At 40.4% G+C, this 26,193-nt stretch overlaps 1 protein-coding gene across 26 annotated transcripts in view; it reads left to right on the top strand.

The window, feature by feature from the left end:
- LOC100666482 (general transcription factor II-I) overlaps nt 1–26,193 on the top strand; it is a 143,706-nt gene that overhangs the window by 38,092 nt on the left and 79,421 nt on the right. For all 26 annotated transcript variants that reach the window (XR_010323726.1, XR_002787383.2, XR_002787382.2 and 23 more), the window contains 7 exons: nt 2,574–2,712; nt 10,788–10,922; nt 11,783–11,966; nt 12,145–12,173; nt 16,878–16,932; nt 17,745–17,788; nt 24,173–24,250. Coding sequence is in view for 23 of the 26 variants with exons in the window: in XM_064296089.1 (XP_064152159.1) it covers nt 2,574–2,712; nt 10,788–10,922; nt 11,783–11,966; nt 12,145–12,173; nt 16,878–16,932; nt 17,745–17,788; nt 24,173–24,250 (664 nt within the window). In the remaining 3 variants the exon portion in view is untranslated. The remainder of the gene's footprint in view (nt 1–2,573; nt 2,713–10,787; nt 10,923–11,782; nt 11,967–12,144; nt 12,174–16,877; nt 16,933–17,744; nt 17,789–24,172; nt 24,251–26,193) is intronic.

Here is a 26,193-nt window from a genome sequence, read left to right as displayed (position 1 = left end):
TCTTCATGCTGGAAACAATTGTTGGTTCATCTCTAGGTCAGAGGTTCTCTGCTGTGATTTTACGTGACTTTATTATAGTTCAAAAGATTTCTAATCATCTCAGAAGGTATAAAATTATTTATTTAAGATGACTTTTTAAATATATTATCCAGAAGTAAAAATAAAAAACACAGGAAAGCTGTAGGTTTCAACAAATGATATTGAGACTATATAGGCTATTCCCCCCCCCGCCAAAAAATACAATGCATAGCCTTACCTCATGCGCCACATGACATTCTAGATAAACAAGAAGAGGACAAAATTAGGATGGATTCAAAAACAAAATATATGTGCTTATGTATCTAATTCCATAAATCATCTTTTTTTTAATTGTAGTAAATATACATGTAAGAAAACATTGACCATTTCATCATTTTTTTATGTGTCCAATTCAGTGACATTAATTACCTTCATTATGTTCAGCCATCACCACTACCCATTTCCAAATTTTTCCACCAGCATTAACACAAACTCAGTTCCCCCTAAGCAAAAACTCACCCTTCCCCCCCATCCCTGGTAACCTCTAATAAACTTTGTCTCTGTACATTTGCCTGTTCTAGATATTTCATATAAGTGGGATCATACAATATTTGTCCTTTTGTGATTGACGTATTTCACTAAGCCTAACTTTTTTTTTTTTCTTTTTTTAACATAAACAGCTTTCCAGTGCTTAAAATCCATGGTGTAATTTGAAGGGTCAGTAGGGAAACAGTAACATGGTAGAAAAAAATGGGCAAAGGATATGATTACAGAAACTCATCTAATGTACAATGTTGTTTAATAATGAGTGGATTTTGGTTATCATACTTAAAATTTAAAAACTTTTTTTCGTGGGAAAATACATATAAAATTTACTATTTTAACCGGTTAAGCGTACAGTTCAATGACTTTAAACACATTCACAGTATCATGCAGCCATTTCCACTGTCTGCTTCCAGAGCTTTTTCATCCCTCCAAACAGAAACTTTCTACCCACTAAACAGTAATTCCCCGCTTCCTCCTCTCCCCATCCCCTGGTCACCTCTAATCTACTTTTTGTCTCTATGAATTTGTCTGTTCTACATATTTAAAAACAGTGGAGCCATACAATACTTGACCTTTTGTTGCTGGTCCGTTTCACTTACCCAGTGCCGTAGAGTCGGTTCCGACTCATAGTGACCTTATAGGACAGACTAGAACTGCCCCAATAGAGTTTCCAAGGAGCGCCTGGCAGATTCAAACTGCAGACCCTTTGGTTAGCAGCCGTAGCACTTAACCACTACGCCACGAGGGTTTCCCTATTTCGCTTAGCATAATATTTTCAGGGTTTCTCCATACTGTAGCAGGTATCAGAACTTCATTTTTTATAGTTGAAGTAGTATTCCATTGTATGTATATGCCACATTTAATCCATTCATCAGTTGATGGACCGTTTGACTATTGTGAATAATGCTGCTATGAGCATTGGTGCACACATCTGTTGTTGAGTCCCTGTTTTCAGTTCTTTTGGGTATGTATATACCTTTTAATATGTTTCTGGAAAAAGATTTTTTTTTTTTTATACCTTTTAATATGTTTCTGGAAAAAGATGCATAATAGCATTTGCTAGAATTTGTGAGTTAGCTCTTCTTACAGTGAAGATGGGAGTGTGAGCTGATAGAATCTTCTTAGAAAAACAATTCGCAGTAGGTTTTAAGAACCCTGAATGTATTTAAGGTTTTGACTCAGTTGTTTCATGTCTTTGACTCTCTTCTGAGAAAGTCATTTGAGATGGACATAAATATAGTTCTGGTCATTCCTGTAATATTATTTTTAGGAGGGATAATTGAAATCGCCAACGTTTTTAATAGTGTTGAAAATATAAACAAATTAGATATTCATAAAATGGAGTATTATAAACTCAGTTAAGTTTTTAAAGAACATTTAATCTCATAGGAATATACCCAATAAAAGTGAATAGTATACTCACATAAATGTGATTCCAGTTGTATATCCATGTGGAAGTACTTTTGGAGATGGGATTATATAGTGATATTGAGGTCTGGGCCACCATGCCCTTTCAAGACTGACTCTCTCAATCTCCTAGTGTCTGAGAGCAGTGGCGCCACCTTGCTCAAGATTTTTGCCTTCCCCAGGGGAGGGCCGTCCAGCTCTAGGGCGCCTCTGATACAGTTTCTCCCTTGCTCCATCCTGCTCCCCTCAGCCCAGGTCTTACTGTGAGTCCTCTCCAGGAAGCCTGCATGCAAATCTGGGAGTCCATTTCTTGGGGATTCAGGCCTACAACAGATTGCAAAGGATTTCTGCTTTCTTTCTTATAAATGCTGTTTTTTTCTCTGTTTAAAGTCAGGGGCAAAAACTATTTAGAAAGACAGGTACCTTTTTAAAAATGGGGACTCTCTCCTGTATATCATAAAGGAAGGCCAGAAAGTAGGAACTTCATGTGGTTCTGGATTATCTGTTGAGGCAGGTTAACTGTTAGATTTTTCTGTTCATCCAGCAGAAATGGTGGTTTTACACATCTGTATAGACCATAATGTTTTCTATTTGTATTTTAGTGTAAAGAACTCGCCAAGTCCAAGGCAGAAGTGGCCTGCATTGCTGTGTATGAAACAGATGTGTTTGTCGTTGGAACAGAGAGAGGACGTGCTTTCGTCAATACCAGGAAGGATTTTCAGAAAGATTTCGTAAAATACTGTATGCATTTGATTTTTATCTTTTGTCTTTCATAAATCTTAAATCTAAATATTTATGGGTAAGACATGCCGTAGTTACTTCTAAGCCAGAAAGTTACTTCTAAGCTAAATACCACTTTCTGAAATGTCCAAGGGGTCATTTCAAAATGCTCAGAGTGAATCACTGAAATTATATAAGGGTGATTACTGGAGAATTTAGGAAAAATTGTAAATATTTATTGTTCCCTGCCCCTTGCAAGGCATTACTCTGCATTGGTGGAAGACGTTAGAGTGAAAGTAGAGAAATTAGGATTGCTTAAATGTTCTTATTCAGATGAATAATTCTTTTCTTGATGTTTGAAAACAAGTTTCCTTGCGGACGAGGTTTTTGCAGCATCACACGAAGTTAAATAGGCCTCCCACTCCTTCAGTGGGATCGATTTGTCAAAAATCTTAAAGGAATATTGGGATCTTCCAGTTGGGAGAATTGGGGAGCTTTTAGACCTTTGAGCAAAGGCACTAAAAAATTTACTGTCACTCCTTGGTGACATCATTTACTTTGGTCAGGATATGTGCACTTCACCTACATTCAGTGGTGCCTTTCCCATCACCAAAAATAACAAGCGTCTGCTATCTTGAGAGTGCCCTCCTACCCCAATCCTTGGTAACCACCAATGAGCAACGGTCTCTGTATATTTATCCCTTCTTGTCTTTTTATAAAAGTACAATCATACAATATTTGTCATTTTGTGATTGACTTATTTCACATGGAATAATGTCCTGCAGATTCATTTACATACGTTTCGAGGACTTGTCGTCGTTCTTTATGGCTGTGTAGAATTCTGTTGTATGTGTGTACACACTTTGTTTATCCATTCATCCATTGTTGGGCACTCGGGTTATTTCTGTGTTTTTGCTATTGTGAATGCTGCTGCAATGACAGGTGTCATATGCCTGTCATTGTCTTGTTCATGAGATTTCTAGAGTTTATACCTAGGAGTAGGATGGCTGTTTCATAAGGTATATCTATTTTTAACTTTTTGAGGAAATGCCACACTCTTTTCTACGTGGTTGTACCATTTTACAGTCCGGCCAGCAGTGGATAAGGGCTCTGATCTCCCCACATCCTTGCTAGCATTTTTTTTTTTTTATCAGCACCATTTTCGCAGTGGTGAGGTGGTGTCTTACTGTAGTTTGAATTTACATCTTTCTAATGGGCCCTGGTAGCGCAGTGGCTGAAGAACTATGGCTGCTAACCAAAAGAGCTGTTTTTCGGACCCACCAGCCACTCCTCGGAAGCCCTACGAGGCAGTTCTACTCTGTTCTGTAGGGTCGCTAGGAGTCAAAATTGATTGGGCAGCAATGGGTTAGTTGGGAATGGTTGAGAGCATCTTTTCATGTGTTTGTTGGCCGCCTGAATATCCTCTTTGGTAAAGTGTCTGTTTATGCCCTTTGCACATGTTTTAATTACATTGTCTTTGTTGTTGAGTTGTTGAAGTTTCTGTATATTCTAGAGATTAGACATTTACTAGATACGTTATTTCTGAGGTTTTTTTCCAATTTGTAGGTTCTGTTTTTACTCTTTTGATGAGCGTAAGTACTTAACTTTTAGGAGGTCCCAGTTATCTGATCTGTAGTCTGTTCTTTGTGCATTTTTAGTTGTATTTGATGATCTGTTTTTTAAAAAATTAGGTCCCATAATTTTTTTTTTAATACTTTGTGTTTTAGGTGAAAATTTACAGCACACATTAGTTCCCCCCTTAAAAATTTATACACAAATTGTTTTGTGACATTGGTTGCAATCCTCTCAGTGTGTTAGCACTCTCCTTTCCTTTTACACCCCAGGTTTCCCTGTGTTTACTCATCAAGATTTACTATCTCTTCCTACCTTCTAGTCTTTCCTTTCGGGCAGGTATTGCCTGTTAGATCTCCTGTACTTGATTGAACTAAGTTCCTCACATGTGTTATTGCTTGTTTATAGGCCTGTCTAATCTTGGCTGAAAGGTGGACTTCAGAAGTGGCTTCAGTTCTGAGTCAGCAGGGGGTCCGTGGGCCATAGTTTTGGGGCCCCGGCCCCTCTAGTCTTTGGTAGACCAGTAAGTCTGATCCTCTTTTTGCGAATTTGAATTTAGTTCTACATTTGTATCCCACTCTGTCGGGAACCCACTATTATGATCCCTATCAGAGCAGTCCGTGGTGGTTGCTGGGCACCAACTAGTTCTTCTGGGTTCAGGCTGATGTAGGCTGTGGTTCGTGTGGTCCATTAGACCTTCGGACTGATATTTTCCTTGTGTCTTTGGTTTTCTTCATTCTCCTTTGCTCTCAATATGTTGCTACTCATCAAAGTACGATGTAGAACATTTTCTTTATGAACTATGTTATGCCATGATTCCCAGCCCTAAGCCCCAAAAACTCAGTTCCTCACGGTGTTTGGATGTATCTAGGAAGCTTCTGTGGCTTTGCCTTGGTCAGGTTGTGCTGACTTCCCCTATGTTGTGTGTTGTCTTTCCTTTCATCGAAGTTAACATTTGCCTGCTATCTAGTTAGTGATTTGCCCTCTCCTCTCCTCCCCTTCCTCTTAACCATCAAAGATGTTTTTTTTTTCTGTGTGTAAACCTTTTCTTGAGTTTTTATAATAGTGGTTTTGTACAATTTTTGTACTTTGGTGATTGATGTATTTGACTCAGCATAATGCCCTCCAGAGTCACCATGTTGTGAGGTGCTTCACAGATTCACCATTGTTCTTTATCATCGCCTGCTATTCCATTGTGTGTATGGGCTGTAATTTGTTTATCCATTCCTCTGTCGATGGGCACTTAGGTTGTTTCCATCTTTTTGTTGTTGTGAATAATGCTGCAGTGAACATGGGTGTGCATATGTCTGTTGGTGCAATGGCTCCTACTTCCCTAGGATATATTCTTGGGAGTGGGATTGCTGTATTGTATGATATTTCTATTTCTAGCTTTGTAAGGAAGCTCTGTATTGTTTTCCAAAATGGATGTACCATTTTGCATTCTCACCAGCAAGTGTGTAAGAGTTCCAGTCTTCCCTTAGCCTCTCCAATGTTTGTTATTTTTGGTTTTTTTGATTTGTGCCTGTAGGTTGGGGATGAGATTGTACCTCGTTGTAGTTTTGATTTGCATTTCTTTAATGGCTAATGGTAACAAGCATTTCCTCACGTGTCTTTTAGCTGCCTGAACGTCGTCTTTGGTGAAGTGTCTGTTCATATCCTTTGCCCATTTTTTAATTGATTATTTGTCTTTTTGTTACTCGGGTGTTGAAGTATTCTGTAGATTTTAGAGATTTGACCCTTGTTGGATATGTCATAGCCAAAAATTCCTTCCTAGTCTGTAGGTTCTCTTTTTACTGTTTTGGTAGTCTCCTGATGAGCATCAGTGTTTAATTTCCAGGAGCTCCCAGATACCTAGTTTATCTTACGGTGTTTGTGCGTTGTCGGTTATGATTTGTAATTGGATTTATGGTATCAGGGTTCTGCTGGCTTCATAGAATGAATTTGGGAATATTCCTTCCTTTTCTATGCTCTGAAATAGTTTGAGTGGTACTGGTGTGAGCTCTTCTCTGAATATTTGGTAGAATTCTACAGTGAAGCCTTTTGGGCGAGGGTTCTTTGTTGTTGTTGGTAATTTTTTTGATTACTTTCAATCTCTTCTCTTGTTAGGGGTCTGTACAGATTTTCTGTCTCAGTTTGTCTTTAGGTAAACAGTGTGTTTCTAGAAATTTGTCCATTTCTTTTAGGTTCTCAAATTTGTTGGAGTATGGTTTTTCATGGTATCCCGTTATAACCCTTTTTATTTCAGTTGAGTCTGTTGTGATGTCCCCCATCTCATTTCTTATTTGGGTTATTTGTTTCCTCTACTGTTTTTCTTTTGTCAGTTTGGCCAGTGGTTTGTCAGTTTTATCTTTTTAAACAACCAACTTTTGGCCTTATTGATTCTCTCTATTGTTTTTCTGTTTTCTATTTCATTTATTTCTGCTCTTACTGTTTCCCTTCTTCTGGTGGCTGTGGGCTTCTTTTGCTGTTCTCTCTCATATAACTGATGTTTTGATGTGTGCACTATTGCTATAAATTGACCTCTGAGCACAGCCTTTGCTGTGTCCCAAAGGTTGTGGTAGGATGTGTTTTCACTCTCGTTTGATTCTAGGAGTTTTCAGATTCCATCTTTGATTTCTTCTGTTACCCAGTGGTTTTTAAGCAAAGTGTTAATCACTTTCCATGTTTGGTTTTTACTCCTTGCACTTCGTGCGACTAATTTCTACTTTTACCGCATTATGATCAGAGAAGATGCTTTGTATTGTCTCAGTGTTTTGGATTTTGTTGAAGGTTGCTGCATGACCTAGGATGTGGCCTGTCCTGGAGAATGTTCCACGTGTGTTGGAAAAGAATGTATGGTTTGCTGCTGTTGGGCAGAGTGTTCTGTATGTGTCTGTGAGGTCAGGATGGCTGATTGTGGCCTGAAGACTTACCTTCTGTATCTTTGAGCTTCTTTCTTTATGTTCTGTTCTTTACTGAGAGTGAAGTCTCCTACTATTATTGTGGAACCGTCAATTTCTCTTTTCAGTGCTGTTAGAGTTTGCTTTATGTATTTTGGAGTGCTGTTGTTGGGTGCATAGATGTTTATTAAGGTTATGTCTTCTTGGTGGATTGTCCCTTTCATCGTTACATAATATCCTTCCTTGTCTTTTATGGGTGAATTTGTCTTCATAGTGGATTTTGTCTGAGATTCACATGACTATTCCTGTCCTTTTTCGGTTACTGTTTGCTTGGTTTATATATTTTTCCATCCTTTGATTTTCAATGTATTTATGCCTTTGTGTCTAAGGTGTGTCTCTTGTAGACAGCATCTTGATGGGTCATGTTTTTTTTTTAATCCATTCTTTCACACACTTTCTTTACAGGAGCATTTAAACTGTTTACGTTCAGTATGATTATTGATAGGTATTAGTTTATTGCTGTCATTTTGTGGTGCCAGTGTTTTCTATGTCTCTCTCACTCCTGTGCGGAGATCCTTTTTTTGGTGTATTTTCATTTCTTTAGTTTTCATAGATTTTATGTTTACTGAGACTTTGTTATTGTTTGTTTATATTCTGATGAGTAGGTTTGTTAGTTTTTGTGGTTACCTTGAAAATTACCCTTATATTCCTAAGTTTGAACCAGTCTTTTATCACATGATATCACCTTGACTTCTCCATTCAACAGTTTTATACCTATACCATTTGTTTCCCCCTTTTATTATTTTGACATTGTCTTCCTTTACAGATTAATGTCTCTCTTTCGCTGTTTTAAGTCTTTCAGCTTTGTTTTATTATTGAGAGTTCTTTACCTAGGTTGGTATCTGGCTGATGCTTTCCTGTGTCCTAGACTCTGCTTGTTGTCTGTTGTTGTTGGTTCTCTAACTGAAGGATTCCCTTTAATATTTCTTGTACGTTTGGTTTGTTTTTACGAATTCCCTTAATTTCTGTTTACCTGGAAATGTCCTAATTTCACCATTGTATTTAAGAGAGAGTTTTGCAGGATACATTTATTCTTAGTTGGCAGTTTTTTTCTTTCAAGATCTTACGCATGTCATCCCGTTGCCTTCTTGCCTGCATAGTTTCTGCCAAGTAATCAGAGCTTAGTCTTATTGTTTCCCCTTTGTAAGTGATTTTTCATTTTTCTCAAGCTGCTCTCAGGATTCTTTCTTCGTCTTTAGTTTAGGCAAGTGTAGTTACACGTCTTGGTGACTTTCTTTTAGAGTCTGTCCTATATGTGGTTCGTTGAGCTTCTTGATGACATTGTCTTCTTTCATGATACTTGGGAAGTTTTCTCCCAGCAAATCTCCAACAGCCTTCTCTGTGTTTTCCATTTTCTTCCCCTGTTCTGGGACTCTGATGATGTGCAAATTTTTGCTCTTGATTGGGTCTCACATAATGCCTCGCTTTTCTTCATTCTTTTCTCTGAGTTTTCTTCGGACACGGTGGCCTCCACAGATTTGTCTTCAATCTCACTGATTCTGTCTTCCATTGTTTCAAATTTGCTCCTAAAACCTTGTATTGAATTGTCCATCTCTGACATTTTGTTGCTTATCTTTTGGAATTTTAGTTGCTGTTTCTGTATGATTTCTAATTGTTTATTTATTTGGACTTTTTGTTATTGTATTATTTCCTCGAATTCTTCTGTTGCTTTGTGGGGTTTTTTTTTTTTTTTGATTTGGGGTATGTTTTCATTGGTTTTGTCTGTGTTTTCCATGATTCTTTCTGGTTTTCCTTTATCTTTTGGAGAGCCCGAAATACAAGGCTTCTGAACTGCATTTCAGGTTGTCCCACTGTCTTTTCTTCCACCAGAACATCCTCTGTTTCCTTATTTTGGTCACTTGCTGGAACCATCTTGTCCTGCTTTTTAAAATATTTTGATATTGTCTGCCGTCTCTGAGACGTTAAGGTATTCCGTATTTATTGACGTTGTGATCGTTTGTTTCATCCTCCTTCTTTGTATTATTTTGTTAGGGTGGGCGTTGTGGGCATGCCGTGCTCTTTGTTTGGGGCACGGTAGCTCCCTACCTTGTCCGTGGACACAGTAGCTCTCACCACCTTGTCTGGGCATGCAGGCGTCAGCAGGCAGGGTGAGCCCACTTTGCCATGCACTAGTTTGGTGAGGTGTTTGTGGGCCCTGTCTGCCTCCTGGTGTTGATCCAGCGGTGTGGGAGTCTTTACAGCCCCCCTCCAGGGATGTGGAGGTGTTGGACGGTGAGTCATACAGGCTTGATTCCTTCTGCTCAGCACCAGGTTGAATGGTGGGAAGAGAGGGGTAGTGCGATTCCAGTGTGATGGTAGGCATGGGTGGAGGATTGTCTGGTTGTGGTGGCAGGAAGTGAGGGAGTGCCAGCAGGAACACAAGGTGGCATACGGGGCTGGATGGTAGGGTGAACAAAAGAGAGAGAAAGTAGAAGAGTGACTGGCAGATGGGGGCAAGATGAACCTGGGGACTGGTGGAAGGGGATGCTGAGGGGTCATATGTGGGAGGGTGAAAGAGGGAAAAAAAAGGAAAGAAGAAAAAAATTGATGCAGTGGGTCTGAGTGGGGGAGGAACCTGGGGTGGCAGTGGTTTGGTGGGTGTCTAGCCACTGCGGTATGCTGTGGCCTTACAGTTGGGGGTACAAGTGGTATACAGGGCTAGGTGGGCGGCAGAAAGAAAGGAAAAAAAATGGTGCAGTGGGAACTGATGGATGGGGACATAGGGACCCAGAGCGGCAGCAGGCCAGCTGCTCTGTACTCGTTTTGGTGAGGCAAGGCCCAGTGGAAAGGGTTAGAGTTGGTGTATAGGGCTAGATGGGTAGGAGAAGGAAAAGGAAGAATGAGGGAAAAAGAGCAAGGAAAAGAAAAGGTGCAGTGGGAACTGGTGGGTGGGGGTGTGAGGGACCCAGGGTGGCAGTGGGGTGGGCCAGTGGCTGTCTAGCCAAGGTGAAGTGGCATGGCTTGGAAGGAAGGGTGGAGGTAGGGTATGGAGTAGCTGTGAGTCTCATGGTTTTGTCCTTCTCGCTGTCTTGCAGGAACTTTATAGTTGTCGTATACCTCCTCTTCTACAGTTTCTCCTACTAACATCTTGCATTACTGCAATACAGTTGTCAAAGTTGATAAAGAAGTATTAGTATTTTTATGGGTTTTGACAAGTGCATAAAAATGTCATGTCTCCATAGTACCGTACAGAATAGTCTCACTTTCCTAAAAATGCCCTGTGCTCCACCTGGTCATCCCTCCCCTCCCTGGAGAGTCTTTTGTGGTGGCAGTCTTTTCATGTTTACATTTATAGCTGATAAATTACTTTGTAAACTTCAAACTTCAGGTTGCTAACATGTGCTTTATATTTTTAGTTACAGCTACCCTTACTTCAGGGATGATCACCATTTCATGTTACTTCCACATTGAACTCATTTCTCTCTTGTAGGTTTTCATTAAAAAATTAGCCCTCTCTCCTTTATCCTTTCTATTTTTATAATAAATTATAAATGTTTGGCTAGAGTACAAGAAACAATACCCTTACTAAAGGCTAAATATGAAGATATTTGAAATGGGTCTTTTCAGTTATTAATTACTTTACAGGTGTTGAAGAAGAAGAAAAGGCTGCAGAGATGAACAAGATGAAGTCTCCCAGCCAGGCAAACCGGATGAGTGTGGATGCCGTGGAGATCGAGACTCTCAGGAAGACTGTCGAGGACTATTTCTGTTTCTGCTATGGTAAGATCACGCACTTCAGGGTTTTGCAGGGTGAATTACATAATTAATGTCAAAAGTCATAGAGTGCTCATTTTCACAAATGGAGTGGATTAATTTCCAAATACTGGGTTAACAGCAGGAAAAACCTTGTGTACCGTTTCTGTTTTGGAAGAACCCAGAAACAAATGTAGTTATTAGAGCAGTTTATTTCGATATGAGTGCCAGCAAAACCACCTTTTGTTAATTCAGTCACATGATTCAACAAAGTGTTTTTTTGAAACACAAACCTCTTTTAAGAAAACGGTCAAAAGTGGGAGAACACAGGTTGTGATGGTTTATAGGCAAAATTCAAGTCTGGGAGTGGGTTTTCCAGCATTCGTGGGGCTCACTGCCTGATCCGCACAGATAGGCTGACAGATACACCCGTCTCAGAATGTAGATTGTGTTACTTAGTTTTTAACAAGAGTATCAACCAAAACCTGCCTGGCGTTTTATAGTAACAGTTGGAGTTTTCAGGCTTCCATATTCTTATGCAGAATTATATATGACAAGATTGTGTTTATACCGGGATAGGACCATCTTAAACAAAAAGAATAATGAAAGAGATCAGCCATTGTTCCTCTGCTTTTGTGTAGGTTTTAAAATAAAACATTTTATATACTTTCCAATTTGGCCTTTTGAATCAATTCATGACTTAAAATTTGTCCTAAGATGGAAATAGGGTCCTGTAGTACTGCAGAGTAGTTTTGGATTCAGATTTTACAAAAAGGCCTAAGTGTCAGTAAGCCATGATAAACTAAACACAGCTTAGTTTTTCTCGCTACCGTTACTGAAATTCATCCTCTTTCTTCTTCCCGCCTGCTTCCCTCCCTTCCCCCCAGGAAAAGCTTTGGGCAAATCGACAGTGGTACCTGTTCCCTATGAGAAGATGCTAAGAGACCAGTCGGCTGTAGTCGTGCAGGGGCTTCCGGAAGGAGTTGCCTTTAAACACCCTGAGAATTATGATCTGGCAACCCTGAAATGGATTTTGGAGAACAAAGCAGGGATTTCTTTTATCATTAAGAGGTGAAGTGCTTTCTCCCTTCCCACCCACCAGTAGTTTTTTCATATAAAGTTGAGTAGTTAGCTTATTTTTGTGTATTTTTAAGATCTTGTTTTTAAACTTAAAAGTCACTTGAATTGTTTCTTTACAAAAATTTTGTTTTCTGTATTCACATATAGTTTTTGTTTTGTTTTAATGCAGACCTTTCCTAGAGCCAAAGAAGCATCTAGGTAAGTTATTGCTTTGCTTACCTGACAGCTGGCTTGGTTCCTAGGCCCCTTTTGTCAGATTTTAATACATTTTAATGAAAGATGATTCTTATTTTCCTTGTTGAGAAAATCGTATAAGACGTTTTGAGGTGTCAGATTAGGTGTTTATATAAACCAGTAACAGCTTTAGCGAGCTGAATAATTGGAGACTTAGTTTTGTTTGCTTTACGATGTTCTCCATGTTTGATGTTTACAGTATGTCCTCTCACACACTGACCCTGCCCTCCATTGCGTTAGGCTTCATTGAGCTAATGTACGCTGAAGGCTAGCCAGAGGCCAGGCAGTGTGAGGCCCAGAACTCAGTGGGGAGGAGGCACACGATTACGTGTAAGCATTAAAGCTTCTGAGTGCCGATTGTCAGGTGGAAAAGATGAGAAAAGTTCACAAAATGACCACAATAAGAACATAACATGTAGTAGTAGGATGGTTCATAGAAAGTACAGTTGTCCCTCGGTATCTGCGGGTAATTGGTTCCAGGACCCCCCCATGGACACAAAAATTGGCGAATGCTCAATTCTTTCATAAATTTGCATATAATCTATGCACACCTTTCCGTATACTTTAGCTAGATCACCTGATACCTAATACAATGGAAATGTTAGGTAAATAGTTTTATATAGTACTGTATTGTGTAGAGAATAATAAAAAGACATAAGGCGAATAATACTCAGAAAATGAGTGCTAGAGAGAGACTGAGGACCTGTGAGATGGTGGGAGGCTGCTGCCTCACTTCATCCACGTGGATTCAGCGTAGCGCTTACTTCGTGGCAAATTCAAGTTCTACTTCTTGGAACCTTACTTCCCCTCCCCATACCAAATAGTTTCTTTCTTTTTTTTTTTAATTGTGTTTTAGGTGAAAGACTACAGCTCCAGTTAATTTCTTATACAAAAATACAGACACAGCAGTTGCAATCCCTGTGATGTGACAACACACTCCCCCTTTCCACCCAGGGTTTCTCATGTCCATCCATCCAGCTCTTGTCCCTTCTGTCTACCTTCTCATCCTGCCTCCGGACCGGAGCCACCCATTGGGTGCAGTGTGTCTGCTTGAACTAAGAAGTAGACTCTTTGTGATTATTTTAGGTTTTATGGTCCTGTCTAATCTTTCTCTGAAGAGTGGGCTTCGGGAATTGTTTCAGTTCTGGGCTATCAATACTTCACTTTCTCCTGCTGGCAGAGTAGGTTTTCATTGTACGTATGAACTGCATTTTTTTAATCCATTCATCTGTTGATGGGCATTTAGGTTGTTTCCACCTTTAGGCTATTGTGAATAGTGCTGTAATGACCATTGTGTACAAGTCTCTTTTGGGTCTCTGCTTCGAAGTCTTCTGGGTATATACCTAGGAGTGGAATTGCTGGGTCATGTGGTAGGCCCAGTTTCTTTTTTTTTTTTTTTGAGGAATTGCGACACTATTTCCACAATGGCCGTACCATTTTTCATTCCCACCAGCAGTGGATAAGTGTTCCAATTTCCCCACATCCTTGCCAACATTTCTTACTTTTTTTTTTTTTTTTAACTTTTTTATCTTAGCCATCCTAGTGAGAGTGAAATGGAACCTCGTATGTGGGATGTGGTTTTCATTTGCATCTTTGTGATGGGTAATGACACTGAGCATGCTTTCATTTTATAATGTAAGGGTTTAAATTCATCTTTTTGCATATGCGTATGCTGTTGTTCCCGCACAATTTGTGGAAAAGGCTGTCTTCCCCATTGAATTGCCTTGGAATCTGTGTTGACATTCTTTTATATAGTGAATCATGTTGTGTGTGAATGAGGACAATTTAATTCTACCCTTCCAGTCTGGTTGCTTATTATTTCTTGTTCTTGTTTCTCCAGCTAGAACACGTAATGCAGTACTGAATGGCAGTGGCAAGAGTAGACCTGTTCTCCGTGTTAGCGTGAAAGCATTCAGTCCTTCATCATGAAGGATGATGTGAGCTGTGGTTTTCATGAATACATCCTTTATAATATTGAGATAAAAAAAAAAAAAAAGCAGTGCCATCAAGTTGATTCTGACTCATAGCGACCCTATAGGACAGAGTAATAACTGCCCCATAGAGTTTCTAAGGAGTGCCTGGCGGATTCGAACTGCTGATCCTTTGGTTAGCAGCTGTAGCACTTAACCACTATGCCACCAGGGTTTCTGATATTGAGATAGAAAAGATTTATTTCATAGACTTTATTTTTTAGAGCTGTTTTAGATGTACAGAAAAATCGTGCAGAAAGTACAGAGAGATCTCATGTAGCCCTCCAGCCTGTGCCTCCTTCTGTTAAGGTTTTACATTCCTGTGGTGTATTTGTTACAATTGATCAGTCAAAACCGATACATTATTATTAACTAAAATCTATAGATTAGGGTTCACTCTTTGTGTTGTAAGAATTTAAAAAAATTGTTTTTGATTTTTAAAATCCAGAATTTTTTTTTTTTTTGGAGGAAGGAATCTGGCCATGGTGGCTTTTTTGAACACTGGACCAAGGCTCATGTAAAGTAGAGCATATTTCCAGACCCAGAAGTGATACTGGTTATTACTGTTCAGACTATTTGGGGCTACATATTCTGTTATTTACGGTATAAAGAATCCTACCTCATATGTTCAGATAAACATTTGTGCCACTTTACCATCAATCATAATTACAAATTGTATAGTATTATAAAACTCTTAAAGTGAAATATAATAAAGTATAATTTTGGAATATGGCACAGGTTCTGTAATTAAACATTCTTTACTTACTGTAACATTCAGCATTTTGAATATTCAAACTGTAAATAAAAAATGGATTCAACTTAATGTTAGACAACCAAAAAACCAAAACCTACTATCATTAAGTCGATTCCAACTCATAGTGCTCCTATAGGATTTCCAAAGGGTTTCCATAGGGTTTCCAAAGCTGTAAATATTTTTTTAATTTTTATTGTGCTTTAAGTGAAAGTTTACATACCAAGTCAGTCTCTCATACAAAAATTTATATGTACCTTGCTATATACTCCTAATTGGTCTCCCCCTAATGAGACAGCACACTCCTTCCTTCCATTCTCTCTTTTCCTGTCCATTCCACCAGCTTCTGACCCCCTCTATCCTCTTATCTCCCCTCCAGATAGGAGATGCCAACATAGCCTTATATGTCTACTTCATCCAAGGAATTCATTCTTCACCAGCATCATTTTCTGTCCCATTGTCCAGCCCAGTCCCTGTCTGAAGAGTTGGCTTTGGGAATGGTTCCTGCCTTGGGCTAACAGAAGGTCTGGGGACCATGACCACCAGGGTTCTTCTAGTCTCAGCAGACCATTCAGTCTGGTCTTTTTACGAGAATTTGGGGTCTGCATCCCACTGCTCTCCTGTTCCCTCGGGTTTTCTGTTGTTCCCTTTCAGGACAGTCGTTGGTTGTAACCGGGCACCATCTAGTTCTTCTGGTCTCAGGCTGATGTAGTCTCTGGTTTATGTGGCCCTTTCTGTCTCTTGGCCTCATAATTACCTTGTGTCCTTGATTCTCCTTTGCTCCAGGTGGGTTGAGACCCATTGATGCATCTTAGAGGGCCGCTTGCTAGCATTTAAGACGCCAGACAGCACTCTCCAAAGTGGGATGCAGAATATTTTCTTAATAGATTTTATTATGCCAATTGACTTAGATGTCCCCTGAAACCATGGTCCCCAAACCCCTGCCTCTGCTACGCTGGCCTTCGAAGCATTCAGTTTATTCAGGAAACTTCTTTGCTTTTGGTTTAGTCCGGCTGTGCTGACCTCACCTGTATTGTGTGCTGTCTTTCCTGTCACCTAAAGTAGTTCTTAACTACTATCTAATTAGTGAATACCCCTCTCCCACTCTCCCTCCCTCCCCCCCTCATAACCATCAAATAATATTTTCTTCTCTGTTTAAACTATCTCTTGAGTTCTTATAATAGTGGTCTTATACAATATTTATCCATTTGCAACTAATTTCACTCAGCATAATGCCTTCCAGATTCCTCCATGTTATGAAATGTTTCACAGATTCATCACTGTTTTTTATCAATGCGTAGTATTCCATTGTATGAATATACCATGATTTATTTATCCATTCATCCGTTGATGGGCACCTTGGTTGCTTCCATCTTTTTGTTGTTGTAAACAGTGCTGCAGTGAACACGGGTGTGCATATATTTGTTTGTGTAAAGGCTCTTACTTCTCTGGGATATGTTCCAAGGAGTGGGATTGCTGGATTGTATGGTAGTTCTATTTCTAGCTTTTTAAGGAAGCACCAAATCGAAAATCTAGAATTTTTTGTGACTGGCGTATTTTTCCCTGAAGCATTCTAGATTGGACCTGGTCTGCCTTTTTCTGTTTTTTCAAGTGCTTTATTCTAGAAACGTGATTTGAAACTTGTGAGTTGTCAGTTAAAGAGTAGTTACAATTTTCCATATATTCCCTTTTCTTTGAAGGGAAGGTGTTGACAGGTGGGGAGAGAAGGGAAGCTGCTGGTTGGATGATTGTTACCCTGATTTATCTTCTTTTATGGGGAGGACAAAGTATGCTGTTTTTATAACTAACCTTGTATTAATTTTATGTGACCCTGAGCTGGGAACCTCCTTCTCTCATTTCATTTTGTATTTAAGCCCTGTGGAAATATTAGCCATGTTCAAAAGTGTTGAGAAAACCTAAACCTAATTTTTTGTTTTTGGTTCCTAGGTGGTCGTGTGATGGTAACAGATTCTGATAGGTCCATACTATCTCCAGGTGGAAGGTAAAACACAATTTTATCAGGACTACTCTATTTTCATATCTGACAAAGATTATTATTATAATTAGAATATTAAAAGGCCTTATGTGACACGTCTCAGAAGTTTCATATGCAGTTGAATCAGTGGGAATTTTGTGAAAATGGAGTTTTTGATTAATAACGCACACATTACACATTTTTTGGCCAACTACACAACCTCCTCGCATGTTATCTTCCTAGGCACGCTGTATATGTCAACATGCATGGGCACGTTATTTACAGTTCGTTATTTGCGAACAAGTGTGGTAGGTCTTGGAAACCCTGGTGGTCTAGTAGTTAAGTGCTATGGCTGCTAACCAAAGGGTCAGCTGTTCGAATCTCCAGGCGCTCCTTGGAAACTCTATGGGACGGTTCTACTCTGTCCTGTAGGGTTGCTATGAGTTGGAATCGGCACTGGGTTTGGTTTTTGGTGATTGTGGTAGGTCTGAGGTAGGGCTTGGGGTTCTGCTTTTCTGATGAGTTCCTAGGTAAAGCTGAGGTGGACCTGATGACCACACTGAATAGGAAGCTCTGACAGTAGGGTGGAATGTGAAAGTTAACATGCTACTGTATTTTCTTAAGGTTTTTTTTTTCCCAAGAGGTTAATTAAAGTACCCAGTTCAGTTGACAGCTTTTATTTGCACAAGAAATAAATGTGTACATTTCACAGTTGAGGCAGTTTTGCATTCAACTAGGTCAGGTGAGTAGTTGCACTATTTTGAGATTCAGTGGATTTACATACCAAGTGTGTGCGCTCACCATTGGGTAGTTTGATAAGAGTTCCCGTCTCCTTTCAGCTGTGGTCCCATCAAAGTGAAAACTGAACCCACGGAAGATTCTGGTACGTACTGATGCTTTTAGAATCGTTATTATGTCAAGTGAGGAAGTTTTCCTTGATTTAGAAGATTATATTTTAACATATTTATTGTTTTGTTGATAAAAAGGGCAATTAAAACAAATTATCCCTACTCTGACGTTATTTGTTAATGCTTTTTTTCTATACTAAAACCCAAAAAGATAGTTTTAGTAAATGGTAGTCAAATGCTTATTGCTAATCAGACATGTCGTAGATAAAAAATTAAAAAATTTACTTGTATTATTCTAGAAAATTTAAAGTTTTATATTTATATGTATGACCCATTTTGAGTAAATTTTTGTGTATGATTTGAGGTAAGGGTATAAATTCATTTTTTTCCTTGCAGATATCCAGTTGCCCCACCACCATGTCTTGAAAGACTCTCCTTTCTTATTGAATTGCCTTTGTCAGAAATCAATTTACTGGGTTTTCTTCTCTACTCTAAATTCTCTTTCATTTACCTGTCTGTGTATCCTTATGCCAGTGCCAAACTGATTTTCATGTAGTTTTAATGCTTGGCTTTATGTGCTGTCCGTTAACACAGGGAGAATGGTGGTACAGTTGTTCTGTTGTTCACCTCCCTTTCCCCCTTGCACCATGTAGGTGGTTAAAGTAATTTACTGGCGAAGTTCTTCCAGAGCTTAGCATGGTTTTGGATAATTTATTTAATTAACATAGGGCACCCTCCTCCCCCTGACACCTGTTCCAGGCCATTGCAGCTCCCAGTGCAGCAGCCTACCTGGCTTGGCCCCACCTATTGGCATTCAGAGTGAATTGTTAGGGAAATGGTCAGGACCCTTTAACCCAGTAATGCTAAAATTGTCCTTGCTTTTTTGGAAAGGGTGTTTCAATCTATTGTAATGTTTATTTTACACAATGTTTTTCTTTTTCTTCCTTCATGCCATGGGAAATCTCAGTTTTCTGCTGTTGAGCTTTTAGTTGATTTGCACCAAAATCATCATTTCACAAATCGTTTCCCCCTTTTTTTATCCATATATCCACCCACTGAGTGCTTAGTTTGCATCCAAAAATAAACATCCCAAAGTGAGAAGAACCGCATGTCACATCACGTTAGCTTTGTTTTTTCTACTTTACACTTTGTATTTTTATATTCTCCATTTATTTTCAATTTTATTATTATAAAAATTTTTTTTAATTATGGTAAATATATATGTAACAAATTGTTTGCCACTACTGCAGATTTTTTAAAGATATTTCTATATATTTTGGGACATAACCCCAGGGTCCAGTCAGGAGACAGCAACCATACCAGTTAAATGGAGAAATGTTTTATAAAGATTGTTAGCTGGTATAAAGTTACTGACATTGTAATTAAAAGGAGAATACCCAGGTATCATGTAAGTAACAACTCAAGGAATTGGCTGCCACCTCTAAAGCTTTGTTTTCTGTTTATTTATTTATTTATTTAAAAGTATTTATTCAGTAGAGAAACTTATGTTCTTTTTAGTGAAAATATACGCACAGCAGAACATAGACCCCTTTAGAAATTCCTGCACGTACCTTTCAGTGACATTGGTTACGTTCCTCACGTTGTGTCACCATTTTCACTATCTCTACTCATATTGCCTCATCAGCATTGTGCCCCCTGAAGCTTCAATTTTGACTTCTAAGACCAGTGTCTGAGGGGGGCCTGTTAGACTGGTCCTGGGACTATTGGGAAAATTGCCGTCTAGTTCTAGCTGTTGTGATGGGAAGGGCCTCCTCCGGCTTGAAGAAGTGTTAGTAGGAGTGCTCCTGACAGGAGCAGGAAGTAGATGGGAAGCCTGGTAGGAGTGTTCCTCACAGGAACAGGAAGTAGATGTGAAGCCTAGTAGGAGTGCTCCTGACAGGGACAGGAAGTAGATGGGAAGCCCAGTAGGAGTGCTCCTGACAGGAGCAGGAAGTAGATGGGAAACCCGGTAGGAGTGCTCCTGACAGGGACAGGAAGTAGATGTGAAGCCCAGTAGGAGTGCTCCTGACAGGGACAGGAAGTAGATGGGAAGCCCAGGAGGAGTGCACCTGACAGGGATAGGAAGTAGATGGGAAGCCCAGGAGGAGTGCTTCTGACAGGAGCAGGAAGTAGATGGGAAGCCCAGGAGGAGTGCTTCTGACAGGAGCAGGAAGTAGATGGGAAGCCCAGGAGGAGTGCTTCTGACAGGAGCAGGAAGTAGATGGGAAGCCCAGGAGGAGTGCTTCTGACAGGAGCAGGAAGTAGATGGGAAGCCCAGGAGGAGTGCTTCTGACAGGAGCAGGAAGTAGATGGGAAGCCCAGGAGGAGTGCTTCTGACAGGAGCAGGAAGTAGATGGGAAGCCCAGGAGGAGTGCTTTTGACAGGAGCAGGAAGTAGATGGGAAGCCCAGGAGGAGTGCTTCTGACAGGAGCAGGAAGTAGATGGGAAGCCCGGTAGGAGTGCTTCTGACAGGAGCAGGAAGTAGATGGGAAGCCCAGGAGGAGTGCTTCTGACAGGAGCAGGAAGTAGATGGGAAGCCCGGTAGGAGTGCTTCTGACAGGAGCAGGAAGTAGATGGGAAGCCCGGTAGGAGTGCTTCTGACAGGAGCAGGAAGTAGATGGGAAGCCCAGGAGGAGTGCTTCTGACAGGAGCAGGAAGTAGATGGGAAGCCCGGTAGGAGTGCTTCTGACAGGAGCAGGAAATAGATGGGAAGCCCAGGAGGAGTGCTTCTGACAGGAGCAGGAAGTAGATGGGAAGCCCAGGAGGAGTGCTTCTGACAGGAGCAGGAAGTAGATGGGAAGCCCGGTAGGAGTGCTTCTGACAGGAGCAGGAAGTAGATGGGAAGCCCAGGAGGAGTGCTTCTGACAGGAGCAGGAAGTAGATGGGAAGCCCGGTAGGAGTGCTCCTGACAGGGACGGGAAGTAGATGGGAAGCCCGGTAGGAGTGCTCCTGACAGGGACGGGAAGTAGATGGGAAGCCCGGTAGGAGTGCTTCTGACAGGGACGGGAAGTAGATGGGAAGCCCGGTAGGAGTGCTCCTGACAGGGACGGGAAGTAGATGGGAAGCCCAGGAGGAGTGCTTCTGACAGGAGCAGGAAGTAGATGGGAAGCCCGGTAGGAGTGCTTCTGACAGGAGCAGGAAGTAGATGGGAAGCCCAGGAGGAGTGCTTCTGACAGGAGCAGGAAGTAGATGGGAAGCCCGGTAGGAGTGCTCCTGACAGGGACGGGAAGTAGATGGGAAGCCCGGTAGGAGTGCTCCTGACAGGGACGGGAAGTAGATGGGAAGCCCGGTAGGAGTGCTCCTGACAGGGACGGGAAGTAGATGGGAAGCCCGGTAGGAGTGCTCCTGACAGGGACGGGAAGTAGATGGGAAGCCCAGGAGGAGTGCTTCTGACAGGAGCAGGAAGTAGATGGGAAGCCCGGTAGGAGTGCTCCTGACAGGGACGGGAAGTAGATGGGAAGCCCAGGAGGAGTGCTTCTGACAGGAGCAGGAAGTAGATGGGAAGCCCGGTAGGAGTGCTCCTGACAGGGACGGGAAGTAGATGGGAAGCCCAGGAGGAGTGCTTCTGACAGGAGCAGGAAGTAGATGGGAAGCCCGGTAGGAGTGCTCCTGACAGGGACGGGAAGTAGATGGGAAGCCCAGGAGGAGTGCTTCTGACAGGAGCAGGAAGTAGATGGGAAGCCCGGTAGGAGTGCTCCTGACAAGAGCAGGAAGTAGATGGGAAGCCCGGTAGGTGTGCTCCTCACAGGGACAGAAAGTAGGTGGGAAACCCAGAAGGCGGTGCAGATGCCTTTCTTTCTTCTCTAGCCTTGTGGTCTCCCTGTAGTGATCCTTTGTGGCAGAGCCTAACCAAGAGATGCTTGCAGAGTCCAAGCTTCAGCATCACAAAACAGAGTCAAAGAGGGTGGGCTTGGGGCTGAGAGAACACAGCTGAATGACTGGCATAGGCTACCCCTTGGCTACTGAGCATTCACACGCGCCCTTGTCCACATATTTGAACTTCTTTGTAACAATAGCATGACTGTTTCTAACGAGATGCAGCTTCAGTTCCTACACAGGGAGACATTTTTGCCCACTTCTCAAAAATAGGAAACACAAAGTCCCAGCAGTCGTCGTATCTATCTTTGGGAGGCTAATTTAGTGTCCAGTTAGGAGCTACATTGATTACTCCTCAAATTCTGTCCCAACCCAGTTTGAATATTCTCTTATAAAAAGGCTAACTGATAAAGGTTATCTCCAATAAAACTTCTATAAATGTAAAGAAAGAATAATTAATTTATACAAATAGATAATATTAAAAACACACTCAGGAAAAGCAAAGAAGAAGATACCCATAGCTGCAACAGTCTGTATTTCTGTAACTTGTCGCAAAGATTTATTTCTTCCTTAGTTTGCTATCCATTGTATTGTGCTTCCTTTGTCTTCAGTCAGGATCTTACCTGGTAAGGTTCTTTACCTGGTTGGAGGGACCTAAACTTTCATTCTAAAGGATCTGAATCGCCAATGTTTGTGCCATTTTTTGTTGCCTGTAATTTTCCATTAGCTTTTTGTAAGGGGCATGGAAGTACTGAGAGGCAATCTAGAGAATCCCATGGGCTACAGACCCTCCTGCTCCCTGACATCATGGTGTGGCAGGAAACCAGTTTCCCCTTTGGTAGTTATTAATAGCATGTGAAAGCTGGACAGTGAATAAGGAAGACCGAAAAATTGGTGCCCTTTGAATTATGGTGTTGATGGAGAATATTGAATATACCATGGACTGCTAGAAGAACGAACAAATCTGTCTTGGAAGAAGTACAGCCAGCATACTCCTTAGAAGCAGGGATGGCGAGATGTAGTCTCACATGTGTTGGACGTGTTATCAGGAGGGACCAGTCTCTGGAGAAGGACTTGGTAAAATAGAAGGTCAGCAAAAAAGAGGAAGCTGCTTGACCAGATGGATTGACAGCAGTGGCCACAAGAATGAGCTCAAACAGCAGTGATTGTGAGGATGGCGCACAACCAGACAGTGTTTTCGTTCCACTGTCTCTGGGGTCGCTGTGAGTTGGAATTGACTCGATGGCACATAACAAGAACTACAATTGGCAGCTAGTAGCGTAACCGTTCTTTGCCTGTTGCTGGAGGAATTTAATATGCTTCTGCTTTTCCAGCAAAAATAATTTTGGAGCTGTTTCTCCAGTGGAAAATCATCTCTGCAGAGCTTTCAAAATCACATACACACAGCGCTAAGTTCATCAGGGGTTTGGAATGACTGTGGCTGAATATTTTAGTCTGAAATGTGTATGTGTACCCACCTGTTGTTCATTTCTTATGCTTGTCTGAGAGTACTATTTATCCCTGAGGTGGGGAGAGGCGAGAGGCTAGAACCTGTGATCTTTCGGTAAAATCCGCATTTCTTTTTTGAATGCCCCTGCTAGCTAACCCTTTTTGGCTGCCCAGGAAGGGTTGTTGGTTTTTGATGACTGAATGGGTTTACTTTCTTTCCTAAAACTTCATTGAAGTATATATAAAGGAAAGTATGCAAAGCGTAAGTATTTAGCTCAACAGACGATGTATGTACATGCCTTGGAAACTTAACATCCTGAGGAAAACACAGAACATTCATAACGCCTGGAGGAGGCCACCTGGTGCTCCCCTCTCACTGCCCCTCTCCCGGAGTTATCCACTTGGTTGATTTCTAACAGCATAGATTTGTCTATTTTAACCCTCATGTAAGTGGAATTATGCAATGATTCCTTTTGTGTCTGGCCACAAAGGTTCACTTCAGATTATCTGTCCTCCTTGTGAGCAAAGCTTTATGCAGAAAGGTGTGCCTCGTATCCTTGTTAATGAAGGGATTTATTGGAAGGAAAAAAAAATCAATGTATCATTATTGAAACAGTGAATAATCATGCTGTCTGGACCCTGGAATATTGAATCGTTAAAACAGCTATGTACGATTGATCATTCAATGGCTTGTAAAATTTTTTTATTTTTATTTTATTGTGGTAAAATATAAAAACAAAACGTGTCATTTCAACTGTTTTTATGTGTACAATTTAATGACGTGAATTGCATTCACCGTGTTGTACAGCCATCATGACTTATGGTTTCCAGATATTTCCACCCCCTTAACAGAAAGTTAGCTTTTAATGTGAAGTGAAAGTAGAGTGTGACTGATTTTCCATTCCCAAGGTAAGGACTTGTTAGAGGAAAAAGAGAGCAAGTAATCCCAGAGTATTGATAGTGATTAAAACATTGATTTTGTTGGGTTTTAGGAGACACCCCCTCCCAGCATACAAACTGGTAAACTTTTGTCCTTTCAAAAATCTGTAAAATATATATGCTTTAGTTTGCATTACTGGGGGGAAAGAGGAGGGCTTCCCTCTACAGTCTAAATGCCCTGACATGTAACCATATGATTTCATTTGCTTTCACAGGGATTTCCCTGGAAATGGCAGCTGTGACGGTAAAGGAAGAATCAGAAGACCCTGATTACTACCAATACAACATTCAAGGTAATGCTACCTTAGAGAGTTTTTCTTTTCGAATGGTATTCGAGGTTAAAATTAAAATCTGCTTACCAATTCCCTTTTTAAAAAAATACTATTTTATTGTTTGTCCCTTGATTGGCATATATGTTTGTAATTTATTATTGGAATAAAACAGATTTCAAAATTGGGACATGAAATAAACTCATAATCTCAAATACTCAGTGTTAAATATGGAAATGGAAAATAGTCATTAATGTGCTTCAAAGCACAAGCCGAAGTTGTGCCGGAGTTGAGAACTCATTTTCTAATGTTACTGGTAGGGTGTGAGAGGCCACCTGAGTTTTAATAGCTCTGTTTGTGAGCCAAAAATAACTTCCCTGTGTTTTCATTCCTTGAAAGTCTATAAAAGGCAAGACACTGCTAGATTTTAGCTGTAATTTATCATTGTTTTTCATTATCCTTTTGCTTGATTACTAGAAAGGAATTGAAGATTATAGTTTTCTGACGCAGTTTGCTTTTATGCATTGGTTGGTTCCAATTTAGAAGACTGTTTTCTATATTTTATATAGCCAGATTAAATTTTTATCAATGTACAACGGAAGTATGTCGAACATATAAAGTGTAACATGTGATTAGTTTTGTCATACTTATATACATGTGTATACCGCTTGAGCATATACCTACTAAACCTTCGTCACTGCGATCAAAGAAAGGAACCATCCAGTACCTCAGAAAGCTGCCTGTGGCCCTGCCCCATCGGGAGCCAACCACTGATTGGTTTCTATCATGTTAGATTAGCTTTCATTTTCTAGAAGTTTCTATAAATTAATCATAAAGTATGCTATTTTTGGCAGTGGGACCTGGCTTCTTTTATTACACATAGTAGTTTTGAAATTCATCCACATTGTTACCTGTATCAGTAGTTAATTCCGTTTTACTGCTGAGTATTATTCCATTGAGTAGCTATACCTTTGTAATGATGAACATTTGGGTTATTTTCAGTTTCGGGCAGTTCCAAATAAAGGTGCTGTCGACATGTGTGTATAGGTCTGCGTGGACATTTACCTCAGTTTCTCTTGAGTAAATACCTAGAAATGGTATAGCTGGGACACATGGTAGGTATTTAACTTTCTGAGAAATTGCTGGACTGTTTTCCAAAGTGGTTGTACTATTTTACGTTTCCACCAGCAGCATGTGAGAACTCTAGTTACTTCACACCCTCACCAACGTTCTTAGGGTTGCTCTTGTTAATTTCAGCCAGCTCATTGTGGTCTTAATTTGCATGGGCTAATAGGTTTATTTCCTTTGAAAATATAAGCCTTAATAATTCTGGGGCACTGTAAATGTGTATGAATAAATTTATTCTAGTGTGTAATTATGTGACTATCTGTATGTATATTAAACTGTTGGTTAATTTCATGTTTTCAGCAGTCAGTTTTTAATAGTTTATTGCTTATGTCATTAGGGTTACATGGCTAACAGTTATGATAATTCTGAGGATTTTTCATTAAAAAGTTAAAAGGTTGAGAATAATTTAGAAATGATTGTTAGTACCTGACCAATACGTATACATATGTTTCAGTAAGTACTGTTTAATAAAACCTCGTTTTATACAGATTAGGCTTAAATTTTAAAGAAGCCTGGCTTTGTCTTTGATACATTAACAGTGCTGCTTCTTACCAGCCATGATCACAGAAGCTTTTGCTCCTCAGCTTGGGAGAGTACATGGTTTAAGGCCTTGCCTGCTGTGATGAGTTTGGAAGTCAGATGCCTGTAAAGGGGAAAGGTGGCCTTGAAATGGTAACATCCTCATTGCAATTGAAAAGGGTGGGAGCTAGACAATTAATTTTTGTATGGAGAAAGCAATGTGGATGTTTTCCTTACAATTGAGTTTTGACAATTCTTTTTTATGATAAATGCCCCTCTCCTTTTTGGGGGGTGATATATGATTTGCACATAACTTCTCC

Source organism: Loxodonta africana, chromosome 12 (genome assembly GCF_030014295.1).
Source record: "Loxodonta africana isolate mLoxAfr1 chromosome 12, mLoxAfr1.hap2, whole genome shotgun sequence".
Lineage (NCBI taxonomy): Eukaryota > Metazoa > Chordata > Mammalia > Proboscidea > Elephantidae > Loxodonta > Loxodonta africana.
The sequence above is the reverse complement of the archived record's forward strand: the minus strand, read 5'-3'. Positions and strand labels throughout refer to the sequence as shown.